The sequence below is a fragment of the Cetorhinus maximus genome, chromosome 4 (genome assembly GCF_964194155.1).
Source record: "Cetorhinus maximus chromosome 4, sCetMax3.hap1.1, whole genome shotgun sequence".
NCBI lineage: Eukaryota > Metazoa > Chordata > Chondrichthyes > Lamniformes > Cetorhinidae > Cetorhinus > Cetorhinus maximus.
In genome coordinates, this window is record NC_135882.1 from 4,445,389 (window position 1) to 4,460,578 (window position 15,190).

At 45.8% G+C, this 15,190-nt stretch overlaps 1 protein-coding gene across 1 annotated transcript in view; it reads right to left on the reverse strand.

Moving 5' to 3' along the window:
* The window catches only part of gask1a (golgi associated kinase 1A), a 63,405-nt gene that overhangs the window by 14,027 nt on the left and 34,188 nt on the right, over nt 1-15,190 (reverse strand). Inside the window, exon 3 of the mRNA XM_078539853.1 lies at nt 4,712-4,834. Coding sequence (XP_078395979.1) covers nt 4,712-4,834 — 123 coding nt within the window. The remainder of the gene's footprint in view (nt 1-4,711; nt 4,835-15,190) is intronic.

Genomic DNA, 15,190 nt, shown 5'->3' on the forward strand with positions numbered 1-15,190 from the left:
ATTAGTTCTCAATTTCTTTTGGTTTCTCAAACATAATCAAGAGAGTTGGCAAGCAACGCACCATCAGTTTCTTAGCAATGTTTCTCTGAATGTCAGTTAGTGCTTAAGAACAGAATCTGTTCATTCATCTGTTTTTGCCTCTGTCTGTCCTCAGCATGTCCCATAATCTTATTGAGCCCTGGATCGCTGTATGAGAAATAACTGGCATAACCCTGTGTCCAGACACTCCTTGGCACAAAGTGCTAATATATAAATCAACTGTACTACTGGGAAATACAACCCTTTATCCCTTCTGACTTTAATTTTTCTCATTGCTATGTATTGCACTAACTGATTTTCTCCATGGGATTTCTTTCAATTGACTTTGCTACCTGGCCACATACTAAGTACAGAGTTCAGGGCTGGTTTTTACTGCCTTGTCATATGTTATGAATGGTTGTTCTCTCTTCTCTGGTGAACTGCACTCCAGGTATTGCTGTTCTAGTGAGAGCTACGACGTGCACACCAGCTATTTGGGTGCCCGGCAGTGAGTCAATGTCACTTACCAATGTTACAAAAGTGACATGTAGGAAAGGAAGAAATTTCTCCTCCTTTTAATCTTAAATGGTCGTCTCCTCTTCCTGATACTGAGTTTTAAGAATTTTTATATATTTCAATTGGATTCTTCTCTCATTCCTCTAAACTCCAGAGAATATGGGCCCATAATCACTTGGAAGAGGTGATAACAATTACGGGCCTCAAAGGAAAAACTACTCTAGAAAATTTCTTTCCAACCCATTGAGTTAAAGATAGACACCAAGATATTCTGGATCCATATTTACAGAATGGTGTTAGTATTTTGGGAAGAATATGTTTTTATTCAATGGTTTCCTTGTAGAGAATGGTTATGTTGGTCAAGGACATTAAGTTCACCTAAGTAGCAGACTGACAATTGATTCAACTGCAAAATGGAGTCTTCCTCATAAAAGGCCACATCTCTGTGACCTGACCCTTGCGTAACAAGAAATTGAAGGATTGAAAAGTCAGCCTTTATCAGTACAAATAATGAAATGTTGGGCCATATTAAACAAGTGACATTGAATAAAGGGGCTAAGTACTTTTAACTGATGCTATTATTATTGAAATATAGATGCAGTATTATTCTTCAGTGAAATTATAGCATGTATAAATACTGAGCTTCTACCTCTATTCCACTTTCTTGCCCTCTTTCCATACCCCTTGATTCCCTTATTGTCCAAAGATCTATTTACCTCAGTCTTGAATAATGTCAATAACAGCATTCACAGCCCTCTGGCTGAGGATGAAAGTTATTTTTACTGTTTATGTTACTCTAGTATGTCTGACAAAGACAACCTTGTCTGATTTTGTGATGTTTATGTGGAACGTCTGTGGTGAGCCAACATGGGAACCACAACCTTGGCACAGAAATGCTCGGAATTCCACAGATGCATGAAAGAGGGGGCATAAGCACCAATAATGTTTGGGGGGCATGAGGGGTGGGTGGGTATATGGGAAATTAGTGCAGGATATCTGGAACAGGTGGTGCACAAACATCACTCCAAAATCATTGGTCTTTGTGAGAAGATCTGAATGGTTGGCAACTATTCTAGCCTTTGAAGTCTTGGCTAGTTAGAAAACTCTACCCCTCCAATATGCCAGTACATATACTATGGGTCCAAGTTTATGTGCAGCACACCACAGGTATGATTAAGGAATGATTCTGTTGTTTGGAGAGCTGAGGTGAGGTTCTACACTAGAGTTCAGCCAATCTCTCCAGTCTCTCCTATATCTCTCTTATATGTTATACAGTTTCGCCACTGGATGTGGACCGGACTTGCAGCAAGTTGAGGAGGAGGTCCATGGGACTAAAGGATTAGGTTGTGGAGGAGAATGAGGGATTGCTGTTGATGTCAAGGCAGCATTTGACTGAGTGTCAGGAGGTTGCTCAAGGAGTCCTAGCAAAACTGAAATCAATGGGAAAAAGGGGGAAAACTCTCCACTGTTTGGAGTCATACCTAGCACAAAGGAAAATGGTTATGGTTGTTGAAGGTCAATCATCTCTGTCCCAGGACATTGCTGCAGGGGTTCCTCAGGGTAGTGTCCTAGACCCAACCATCTTCAGCTCATCATCAATGACCTTCCCTCCAACATAAGGTCAGAAGTGGGGGTGCTCGCTGATGATTGTTCATTACCATTCATGACTCCTCAGATCCTGAAGCAGTCCATGTCCATATGTAACAAGACCTGAGCAATATTCAGGCTTGGGCTGACAAGTGACAAGTTACCTTTGTGCCAAACAAGTGCCAGGCAATGACCTTTTCCTACAAGATGGAATCTACCATCTACCCTTGACATTCAATGACATTACCATCACTGAAACCCCCATATCAACATCCTGGGGGTTCCCATTGACCAGAAACTGAACTAGATCGGCCATATAAATACTGTGGCTACAAGAGCAGGTCAGAAGCTGGGGATTCTGTGGTGAGTAATTCACCTCCTGACTCCCCAAAACCTGTCCACCATCTACAAGGTACAATTAAGTCAGAAGTGTAATGGAATACTTTCCACTTGCCTGGATAAGTGCAGCTCCAACAACACTCAAGAAGCTAAACAGCAAGCAGAACAAAGCACCCCACTTGATTGGGACCCTATCCACCACCTTAAACATTCACACCCTCCGTGATTGACATGCTGTGTACCATCTACAAGATGCACCGCAGCAACTCACCAAGGCTTGTATCACCTAAGAGGATAAGAGCAGCAGATGCATAGGAACACCACCACCTGCAAGTTCACCACCAAGCCACACACCATCCAGACCTGGAACTAAATCGCTGTTCTTTCACTGTCACTGGGTCAAAATCCTGAATTTCCCTCTCTAACAGCACCACATGGACTGCAGCGGTTCAAGATGGCGGCTCAACACCACCTTCTCAAGGGCAATTTGGGATGGGCAACAAATACTGGCCTAACCAGCGATGCCCACATCCTGTGAAAGAATAAAAAGGTGATATGCAGGCAGGGAAATGAGGGGCCGAATTTATTGCCCTCCACTGTGGTGAGTTTGGTGGTGTAGGGTCATTTAATCAGGCGGGAGGGTGGTGGCAGATGGAGTTCCCACTGCCTTCCCCCCCCGATTAGGTCTGTGGTGGGAAGCTCTGTGAACAGCTTTCCCATTCTGCTGCGAATTGAAGCCCTTAAGTGGGCAATTAAGGAGGGTGGGTCCCTCACTCAAAGGCACTCAGTGCCAGATTAAGAGACCCAGTATTGGGAAATAGGGGGCCCTCTGAGAGCTGAGAACCTTGCTGCCGAACCCCTACCTTGAAACCCTTACCTCGCAACTCCCATCCCAGCATCACTCAGCCGTGGCCTGGGTCCATGACAATGCTGGGCCTTGGGTGGATGTCATACCAACAGCAGCCACCACCTCCCTGGTGTCGCTGCCGTGCAATAGAGCTGCTGGATTCTGATTGGTTGGCACTTCTCGGTGGGTGAGATTTCCACCCCCTCGGGTCCTTGATCCTGGGGAAGGCCTGCTGCTGTCCAGGTAAGTGCCTGTGTGGCTCATGATGCAGAGGGTCTTCCCCAAAAAGAGGTGACACAGGACTCTTGCTGGCTCTCCAGCTGGTGGGCAAGACCCCATTGCTTCCATTAAATCCAGCCCTAGGAGTGGGCTTTGTTGGAGTTAGCTACTTCCAGGATTGAATACATTCTACCAACAATCAATAAAAGAGCAACCACGTATAATAGGTGCAAGAACATGGTATTCATTCCCTGCACTCCTGCTGCACTTCCATATTTCAGGCCCTTCCCACTGTTCGCTTTCTTTCCACAGCCCATCGAACAAACACTGCCCACATATGAGCAGGGGTATTTCCTAGTGAAGGACTTCACTGCTGACCCTCAGTGTTCTAACTTGGCGTTGCATGACCCTGTACCCAAATCTACCAGGGCTAGCCAATGATTAAATAAAAAGGTCGGCATTTTGTTGTGCTAGTTACAAATGTATGTGTCTTCTACTGCCATTTTTCCCCTATCTGGTGTGCATGCGCAACTCTTCAACCTAGGGCTGTGTCAAAATGTTCCCTATATGGGGCAACGAGGGTGGCAGGCTGTGTTGAGATTGGGTGCTGGGGCTGTGTTGAGATGGTCATGACTTGGAACCTTGGTGCAAAGGTTATGCAATGGCCCTGTTAGAGCTGGAGCGACAGATGATTTTGCATTGTGTGGTTAGTTCACTAGCAGGTACTTACATTTGCTGTGCAGGGTTAATGGATGAAGAAATTGAGCCCGAAATCAAGACTGACGCTCCTAGTGCAGTGCTGAAGGAGTGCTGCACTGTCAAAGGTGCCATCTTCCAGGTGAGATATTAAACTGACGCCCCAACTGCTCTCTTGGGTGGATGTAAACAATCCTATGCATTATTTGAAGAAGAGCAGGGGAGTTCTCCCTGGTGTCCTGGCCAACATTTATCCCTCATTCAAAATCACTAAAAGCAGAATATCTGAACATCATCACATTGCTGCTTGGGGGATCTTGCTGTGTGCAAATTGGCTGCCACCTTTCTTATATTACAACACTAACTTGATTTCAAAAAGTAATTAATTGCCTGCAAGCGCTTTGCGATGTCATGAGAGGCGCAATATAAATTTTAGATTTTTTTTCTTTTTGCATGGGGCCATTCTAAAATTTCTTGTTCCTCACTTACCAGGATATGCACAAGGAGATGGTCCTTAAGATTTCTACATTTTTCGTGCAGCAGATCTTCTACACAGGGTTCAGAGAAGTCTGGGTTAAAACCGCAGCAATGTCTATCCAGGCGATCATGGACCTGGGGGAAACAAAAGCTGGTTTGTGAATGTAACAGATACAGAAACATTTTGCCACATGTTTGGACCATCTCCACACCTTGCAAAGCACCAGGACGTGTGCCAGTGAATGCCAGGTCTTCAGCTCAAGTACTCAGAAACTTGCATGCAGAGAGAGAATTTAGTGCAAATTTCATAATATTATCAGCTACCGTAGAATTGACAGTGAATGTTATCTCGGGGAGGCCTCAGTTCTCTTTCATGCAAAAGATTAAAGTGCACAGGCGGGAGTTAAAGCTAGGGCTTTTCCATGTCCCAATTAATGTTTATAGGACATTGAACCATCATTGTGCTAATGATGGGAAAACACTGGGGTGCTGATAACATAATCCTGCACCCATTGCAATAGAAGAAGGCCATTCAACCACTTGAGCTTGTTCTGCATTCAATAAGATCATGGTTGATCTGTATCTCAACTCCATCCACCCTCCTTGGCTCCATTTCCCTTAATATGCTTGGCTAATAAAAATATATTGATCTCAGATCCACTATTGTTTCGTGAAAAAAGGTGCCACACTTCAACACGCTTTGTGTGAAGAAATGTTTCCTAACTTCTCTCCTGAATGGTCTGGCTTTGATTTTGTCCTGGACTCCCACAACAGCAGACCATAAGACATAGGAGCAGAAATTAGGCCATTCGGCCCATCGAGTCTGCTCCGCCATTCAATCATGGCTGATAAGTTTCTCAACCCCATTCTCCCGCCTTCTCCCCGTAACCTTTGATCCCCTTACCAATCAACAACCTATCTATCTCGGTCTTAAATACACTCAATGAACTGGCCTCCACAGCCTTCTGTGGCAATGAATTCCATAGATTTACCACTCTCTGGCTAAAGAAGTTTCTCCTCATCTCTGTTCTAAAAGGTCTTCCCTTTGCTCTGAGGCTGTGCCCTCAGGTCCTAGTCTCTCCTACTAATGGAAACATCTTCCCCACGTCCACTCTATCCAGGCCTTTCAGTATTCTGTAAGTTTCAATCACATCCCCCCTCATCCTTCTAAACTCCATCGAGTATAGACCCAGAGTTCTCAAACGTTCCTCATACGTTAAGCCTTTCATTCCTGGGATCATTTTCGTGAACCTCCTCTGGACCCTCTCCATGGCCAGCACATCCTTCCTGAGATACGGGGCCCAAAATTGCTCACAATATTCTAAATGTGGTCTGACCAGAGCCTTATAAAGCCTCAGCAGCACATCCCTGCTTTAATATTCTAGTCCTCTTGAAATAAATACCAACATTGCATTTGCCTTCCTAACCACTGACTCAACCTGCAAATTAACCTTAAGAGAATCCTGGACTAGGACTCCCAATTCCCTTTGCACTCCAGATTTCTGAATTCTCTCCCCATTTAGAAAATAGTCTATGCCTCTATTCTTCCTACCAAAGTGCATGACCTCACACTTCCCCACGTTGTATTCCATCTGCCACTTCTTTGCCCATTCTCCTAACCTGTCCAAATCCTTCTGCAGCCTCCCCTCAATACTACCTGTCCCTCCACCTATCTTTGTACCATCTGCAAACTTAGCCAGGATGCCCTCAGTTCCTTCATCTAGATCATTAATGTAGAAAGTGAAAAGTTGTGGTCCCAACACTGACCCCTGCAGAACTCCACTAGTCACTGGCCGCCATCCTGAGAAGGACCACCTTATCCCCACTCTCTGCCTCCTGCCAGACAGCCAATCTTCTAACCATGCTAGTACCTTGCCTCTAACACCATGGGCTCTTATCTTACTGAGCAGCCTCCTGTGCGGCACCTTGTCAAAGGCCTTCTGGAAGTCCAAGTAGATAACATCCATTGGCTCTCCTTTGTCTAACCTACTCGTTACCTCCTCAAAGAATTCTAACAGATTTGTCAGGCATGACCTCCCCTTGATGAAACCATGCTGACTTTGCCCGATCTTACCATGCACTTCCAAGTATTCTGAAATCTCATCCTTAATAATGGACTCCAAAATCTTACCAATGACCGAGGTCAGGCTAATCGGCCTGTAATTTCCCGTCTTTTGCCTCGCTCCCTTCTTAAACAGGGGGGCTACATTAGCGATTTTCCAGTCCTCTGGGACCCTCCCTGACTCCAGTGATTCCTGAAAGATCACCACTAACGCCTCCACTATCTCTTCAGCTATCTCCTTCAGAACTCTGGGGTGTAATCCATCTGGTCCAGATGATTTATCCACCTTTAGACCTTTCAGTTTTCCTAGCACCTTCTCCTTGGTAATGGCCACCATACTCACCTCTGCCCCCCGACTCTCTTGAGCTTTGGGGATGTCACTCATGTCTTCCACTGTGAAGACTGACGCAATGTACCAATTCAGTTCCTCTGCCATTTCTTTGTTCCCCACTACTACTTCTCCAGCGTCATTTTCCAGCAGCCCAATGTCCACTTTTGCCTCTCTCTTACCCTTTACATATCTAAAAAAACTCTTGCAATCTTCTTTTATATTACTGGCTAGTTTACCCTCATATTTAATCTTCTCCCTCCTTATTTCTTTTTTAGTTGTCCTCGGTTGGTCTTTTTAGACTTCCCAATCCCCTGGTTTGCCACTGCTCTTCGCCGCATTGTATGCTTTCTCTTTAGCTTTTATGCTGTCCCTGACTTCCCTTGTCAGCTATGGTTGCCTCGTCCTCCCTTTAGTATGCTTCTTCTTCCTAGGGATGAATTTTTGCTGTGTCTCCCAAATTACTCCCAGAAACTCCTGCCATTGCTGTTCCACTGTCTTTCCTGCTAGGCTCATCTCCCAGTCAATTCTGGCCAGCTCCTCCCTCATGCCTCTGTGGTTGCCTTTATTCAACTGTAATACCGTTACATCTGATTCCAGCCTTTTCCTCTCAGGAAAGTTTCTCTCTCTATATACCCCATCAATTTATTTCAAAATCCTAAAAAATATAAACAAATCATCTCTTAACCTTCTACATTCCAGGGAGTACAGGCCTACTTTATATAACCTCTGCTCATAATTTAACCCTTGGAGCCCCGATAACATTCTGTTGAATCTGTACTGCACTCCTTCCAAGGCCAATATATCCTTTATAAAATGTGGTGCCCAGAACTGTACACAGTGTTTCAGATGTGGCAATGCCAGGGCTTTGTTTGGCTGTATCAAAGCCGCCTCCCAGGTATATTTTAGCTAAAAACAAAAAGCTAAAAGCTACTGCGGATGCTGGAAATCCAAAACAAAAACAGAATTACCTGGAAAAACTCAGCAGGTCTGGCAGCATTGGTGGAGAAGAAATCAGTTGACGTTTCGAGTCCTCACGACCCTTCGGCAGAACTGAAGTATAGTTAGGAGAGAGGTGAAATATAAGCTGGTCTAAGGTGGGGGGGGGCCTCCGCCCCCCGCCCCCCACCTTAGACCAGCTTATATTTCACCTCTCTCCTAACTATACTTCAGTTCTGCCGAAGGGTCGTGAGGACTCGAAACGTCAACTGATTTCTTCTCCACCAATGCTGCCAGACCTGCTGAGTTTTTCCAGGTAATTCTGTTTTTGTTTAGGTATATTTTAGCCCTCTAGTTAAAAAGACTAAGATTCCATTAGTCTTTTTGATTTTTTTTTTGTACCCGACCACTACGTTTTAGTAATTTGTGCACATGGACCTCTTTTGACCTCCATTATTCTCAGCTTTTCTCACATTTAAGTCTATCCTTTTTCAGGTCGACCACCATGCAGCAGTATGTACCTTCTGCAACATGCACTACAGCAACTCACCATGGCTTCTTTGACAGCGCCTTCCAAACCCATGGCTTACACCGCCCAGAAGAACAAGGGGAGCAGCAACATGGAAACACGATCACCCATAAGTTCCCCATTAATTACACACCATCCTGACTTGAAACTATGGCCGGGATTTTCCGGCCCTGTCCCGGGCTGGACTTGTCCCGGGCGAGGTGGCGCCCCAGCCAGAAGTCCATTGACTTGCGGTGGGACTGGAAGATCCCAGTGGCGGGTGCGGAAAATCCCGCCCTATATCATTGTCCCTTCGTCGTCACTGGGTTAAAATCCTGGAACTCCCTCCCTAACAGCACTGTGGGTGTACCTACACCACATGGACTGCAGCGGTTCAAGAAGGCAGCTCACCACCACCTTCTCAAGGGGCAACTAGGAATCTACAATAAAAAACGGCCTTTCCAACAATGCGATAGTCTGTGAATGAATTTTAAAAAGGGGGGAAGATATAAGGGTGTAGAATTTTGTTTAAACACCTTTATTTACTAGTTATAAAGATACTGGATATGGGGACAAAGGACGTATGACCGGATGGGATAGTTGCAGGTGAGAGACCATGGCCAGAATTTTCTGGCCCCCTTGACATCAGGCGTCATGGTGGGTGGGTGGGGGGGGGAATGAGGGACAATATGGCGAGAAGGCCAAAAGTTGGTTTCACGCCATCGTGAAACCAGTTTGCAATCATCCACTCCACCCATTAATGATGTGCCACGTTTCCTGTCGCATTGGGAACTAATTTCAATATTTTAGCATCTCAATATGAGCCCTGCTCGCGGGAATCATCCCCCCACACTGGATCATCCGGGCATGTCGATTGCATGCCGATGTGTTTCACAACTGTACATAAGCGATGTGCACCTAGCGACCCGCACTTCACTCGGGACTTCGAGGCTTGTTTTCCTACCTTGTTTCAGGCAGCACTCGCAGTCATCAGCGCCAGGCTTCACAGGCAGCACCACATCACTTTTAGGGGGGGCTCACGGGCAGGTCTCTATGTACCAGACCAGCGGTAAGGCAGCGGTGGCTTTTCAATGGTTGTAGGGCTAGGGCTTGCTTGGGGAAGGGGGAGAAGTGGCCTCAGGCAAGGAAAGAGGCTGCATTGTGAGTGTTGGACTGAGGAAGCGGGTATCCCAGGGCAGGTGTGGGAGCACATGTTGATCTGCGCAAATGGCCTCAAGATGATGAGGGCTGAGGAGGCAGTCTCCAGAAGAAATGAACCCAGATGGAGATATGAGGGTGTGTGTGAGAGAGTGAGTGGTGATGTCTCTTGAGCTGGCAGTGAGTGAGTTGCCAGTGAATGTGTAATAGCCTTGTGAGTGTGTGAGTTTAGAGTGATAAGATGGTTGCCTTAAACTGGCAGCACGGATGGGATCATTCATCCGTTTTCTGATCTGAATGGCTGATCTCTTGTGTGCAGCATTAGCACTGACCACCTCTGTCACCTCCTCCCAAGTCGGCGTGGTGAGACTGATGGGCCTCCTGTGGCCAGAGCGGGGGTAGGGGACATTACAGCGGGCTGCCATGGCATCCAGAAGGTGTCCCGGGGATGCGTCAATGAACTGGGGGCTGCACTTTTCATGGCTTTTGGGGCCATGTCTTCACTGGAGCAGTCCTGCATTGCAAGTAATGAGAAGTGTGCATGCAGCTGCCGTTTAAATATGGCGCCCTGAGTGAGGAAGTGGCGAGGTAATGGTGTGGCAGGCAAATCGAAGACTGCCTTCCAGCGAGACGGTGTGTTCCCTGTGGCTGCATAATTAATGAGGTGTGAATAGGACAATACGGCGCGAAAACAGGTCATTGTGGCTGGCAGGTAAAAACCTTTTTCCCGCCCGCTACCTCACTGCAAATCTGGGATGATTCCACCCCATGTATTGAAACCTCCAGGAATGAGTTAAACCAGGTTTGTTAATCCTACCCCACCATTCAGGTGGCATCTAAACTGGCTGGGTTTACTGAAACACTGGGCCACTTAGGTGATAAAACGTTCAAATCTTGTGGTCCTCCTTTTCAAGAGAGGCTGGAGCACACTTGCAGCTTAGCTGCTTAACATGAGACAGGCCTCATCTGAATAATAGATAAGGGGTTTTGCTGTGCCCTATGTATACTCTGTGCTTGCTCATAGCACACTGGCCATTCGCAGTGGTGTTTATGGGTGCCTCATGCATGGAGAGAACCCAACTGTAAGGACCCATGGGCTTGATGTGCATCAACACAATAGGTACGGGCTGTCGATTATCATACCCAATATTTTACTGACTAAATGCTTCAATATGAAAATGTTTGGTGATCTTGAAGTTGCTGAATTGTGAAACTTGATTTTTCCCCCCCCCCCCTTAAATGCAAGTTGTTGCTATTCTGTACGTGCTGCACTTGGTAAAGTCATCGCCAATAAACCTGGTTCAGAGTCAGAAATGAACATGATTGTGGTGTGGTCGGGTGGGGTTTATCCCTCTTATGGAACAACCAGGAGCAAAGTGTGAGCTCAAGATATGTGAGGGTCCTACGGAAGCAAGATCTCTGCAAGAGAGCGCGGCTCCTGGAGTGTAAGGCCCATTTATGGGACATTGACTCACAGACAGTAACTTGCATTTGTATAGCACCTTTAAGATAGGAAAGTGCCCTAAGGCACTTCACAGGAACATTATCAAACAAAAACATGACACTGAGCCAAATAAAGAGGTAATAGGACAGTGACCTATGGTGAAAGAGGTAGGTTAGAAGGAATACCTCAATAGTGGAGAGAAATTGAGAGATGGAGAGGTTTAGGGAGGGAATTCCAGAATTTAAGGCCCACACGGCTGGAAATCGTAAACCTCAACCCCAATACTTAGGAGCAGAGAAACTTAGCAAAATCTCGACTATAATGGCTAAATGAGATCAGAAATAATCTGAAGGATATAAAAGTACAGAAACTAGTGAAGGCTAATATTCAGACCCACCCAATCCGACTACCCCCGTTCCAACAACCCACTCACTCATCCGCTCATTTACTGAAAGACTTGAGACCTTTAACAACCTACCTGAAAATGGCAGCTCCTGTCATCTTCTCTTACGCTCACCAGACTTGCCCTGGGGAGTCTGCACTGGCCCCATTGCTGCTGCAGCCAGGATCGGAAATCGCGGCTGAGAGTGGGCAGTATCTTTGGGGCGCGGAAAAGTTCACGAGCAGTGGCAATGTGCCCAGCATGACCGCTGGACAGGTAGATCTGGGCCATTATAATTAGATGGGGATTGGACACTGACGATTGGAAATCAGCAGATACCAGATGTGTTGAGTAGATCTTTCACGTCAGTCTTAACAAATAAATTCAACCTGACTCGGGAATCCCTGAACCGATACCAGTAAAGTGTGTGTTGTGAAGAAATCCAAAGGATTTAGTGTATCCTTATTGTCTGGGTGAAATGGGAGACATTCTAGAATAAGAGCAAAAGAAAGTCTATGGCAAGATGGATCTTTTTTTAACAACCATTCATGGCTTCACCTCCCTACCTGAAAATCCGTCCTCTAACAAACATAATGACCCAGATTTGGTGTTAAGAATAACAATGAGGCCATCAGTGTTCACCATTATTATGGAGCAAACTGCACAGCAACATGCGGAGTTCACACATGTGCAGTTAGACATGGGCGTCAGGGAGTTGCCGGCTGATTTTTCCTGTTCCTCTTACAAGCTGCAACTTCACTGGTACCTCACCGAACGACTTGAATTCAAGCACATGAAGGGTGCAAGGCTGCTGCACTTACCCACTCCATAATCCCTAAACACGCCAGAGAAAGTTGTCTTTGGCAGCTTTACATCTCGTGAGACAGTGGTTTGCTGCGGAGGAATACAGTGGGCTGAGAAGGTGCAGGATTTGCTGACCTCTGTTTTCTCTGGGCCTTCATCTCAGCCAGTTGAGCTCTCTGTTCCACCCCTCTCCCAATGCCCTTCCAAACAGTCAGCCTCGAGTGGTCATGGCCATTGATGATTGTCTCCCAGTTGTCTGTGTCAATGCCCACCTTCTTCATATCTTGCTTGCAGATAGGTGTCCTTGTAGTGGAGATATGGATGTCCAGCAGGTTGAGACCCAGTGACCAGTTTCCCGTACGGAAGATCTTTGACTTTATGGCTGCCGTACATTTGATGAATGTAACAGAGCCAATGTGGGCATTGTTGGCTTGGGAATGGGTGTATGCTGATAGAATTAGCATGCTGCTGGACATTGGAGTTGGTGATCTTGTCCTGACAAGAGATACCGAGGATAAGCCTGAGACAGCGAAGGTGGAAACTGTTCAGCCTCTTCTCCTACCATCATATGTTGTCCAGGTCTCCAATGTAGAGGGGTGCACTGAGGGCACAGGCTTGGTAGATTCAGGTTGGTGTTCTGTTGTTCCACATTCTCTTACTCAGCTTGGACATAACAGCTGCAGGTTTTGTAATGCATGTGTTGATTTCAGAAAAAATTAGGGCTGGTGCATTTAGACAGAATTGAATTTTTAACAGCATGTTAAGTTTTAAGTACTTTCAAGCGATCTCTCTGGCCCTGAAAATTTGATTGTACAAGTGTTGAATCACATTCCTACAAAATTTAATTATTTGACTATTTCTAAAAAAAGAGACATGCTGTCAAAGCTCTTCATCCTCCACTCATCTGGACAGATGCAAACATGCCAAATTTTAAAGGGAGCAACAATTTATACTGCATGGGAAAACGGTGCTGATTGGTTGGCAAGTCAACTCTGATTGGTCAAAGTGTTGCCATGGAGGATGCACCAGAGAAATATTATTCCCTACGCTTTTGTTTAATTCAAAAAAGGTGTAATGCCTAGACATTTGTGGAATTTAATTAATGTTGGAAATTTTAAAAAATAAAGTCAATTTTATTTTACTTTTTCTTTCTGTCTCTTTTATCTCTTTCTTAATTCCATCTGTTTTGTTTCCCTCTCTTTCACTTCTGTATATGATTTTACATTATTTATTTCCTGATGCAGGTGCTGCGGGCTGAATTTTTGAGGTTGGATTGCGATTCTGGTGCTGGCCTCAGTTTCAGCTTGGGAACCTGAAAGTGATCATTTTGGGACGTACATTGCAATCTTCCCAAAGTCGGCCAATTAAGAAGCCACCTCCGGGAGCCCTGCCCAATTAAGGACTGTGGGCGGACCAGGGAAGCCCAATAGGAGGGCCCACCCTGATGTCTGGCTGGTAGCCCCACTAGCAGAGATGGGCACTGCTATGGCAAACGGGACCACGTGTGTGCCTTAACATGGATGCACTCTCTGCAGCATTGAGGGAAATTAAAAATCATGCAGGAAGGAGGAAGGTCCTGGTGGCACCATCAACCCTCCCCCAATTGGCCCATTAATGGGCCTAATTGGCCTCTGCTGTATTTGGCAAAATAACCTTGAGGCAGAAATGAGTTGGGTAGTAGATCCTATGTGCTATTTTCCAACATTGCTCCCAGTCCTGCCTTCTAACCTACCTCCGCAGGACAGGGAAAATCCAACGCTGCCTGTCTCTGTGAGGATTCTTCAATCTGATCGGTTAAGGAGACAATATTGCCCCACTCATACATGCCATTGTTCCCATGAAGAGGGTGCCGCACTGTAGAGGATCTGTAAATACCGGAGGTTGACACTCAAAAGCCTGCGAAAAGTCTGTGGAAGGCTGTAAGTACAATGAATGGCAATGACCAAACCATCCTGGCCAGTGTACAATGTGAAATGGGCTGACAGTGGCAAAGGAGGTCTCATGTTTCTATTTAGTTAACTTTGGAAGACTGAAGCACTCTTGCTGGGTTTAGTTTCATGTAGTAGTGTAAGGCAGTGTCAGCATTTCTAACCCATGTCAAATGTTGAAGGGTAGTTAACCCCAGGCAAACGGGGGCACCATTCATTAGCAGGTGGTCGGCTGGGCTCTGGGCAGGTACAGTGCTGTGATTATCACTCAAGGAATGTAGCACTACTTGCTGAAATTCCACAGTTACGCTGGAGATCACATCAGCTCAGATTCTATAACTTTAGTTTTTGGACTACTTAGACAACTTGCTTCCAAAAAGACTTTCGCATCTGTAACTGGGTGCCTCTCTTGATTCCATCTATGAAATTAGTCTTGGAAAAATAATCAAGGATGTGACAAAGTGGTACTTTCTTTCTCTTTGTCAATGTTTGGGGGAAATATTGACCAGGAGGAAGATGATTGTATGGTCTCCTTGGGATCCAGTTTACTCCATGAAATGGGAGATTGGAATTATGTGGAATTACATCGAATTTACAGCAAAAAAACAAGCCTTCCTGCTGGGAGTTTGGTTCATGAGTGTCCCCATGCCAGTGGGCCTGCACACTGCATGTCTAGGGGCCAAATCTCCACAGAGTTCTGAAGTTTTAGCCTGGGGCCATGAAGGACGCAGTTTCTGTGTTGCCGTAAGGAGGCACAACTGAAGACTTGCCAATGGACAGGCTGTGTACTTATACATCTGGCTTTCTTTTTCACATTGCTGCTAGCCAGCAGGGTAGGCTGAAAATGAGAAGCAAAGTACTGTAAAGTACTGTCATTTGAGTGGGGTTGCATTCCTGTGAAACCTCGCAAATGGCGAAATCGCGAAGGAGGAAAATGC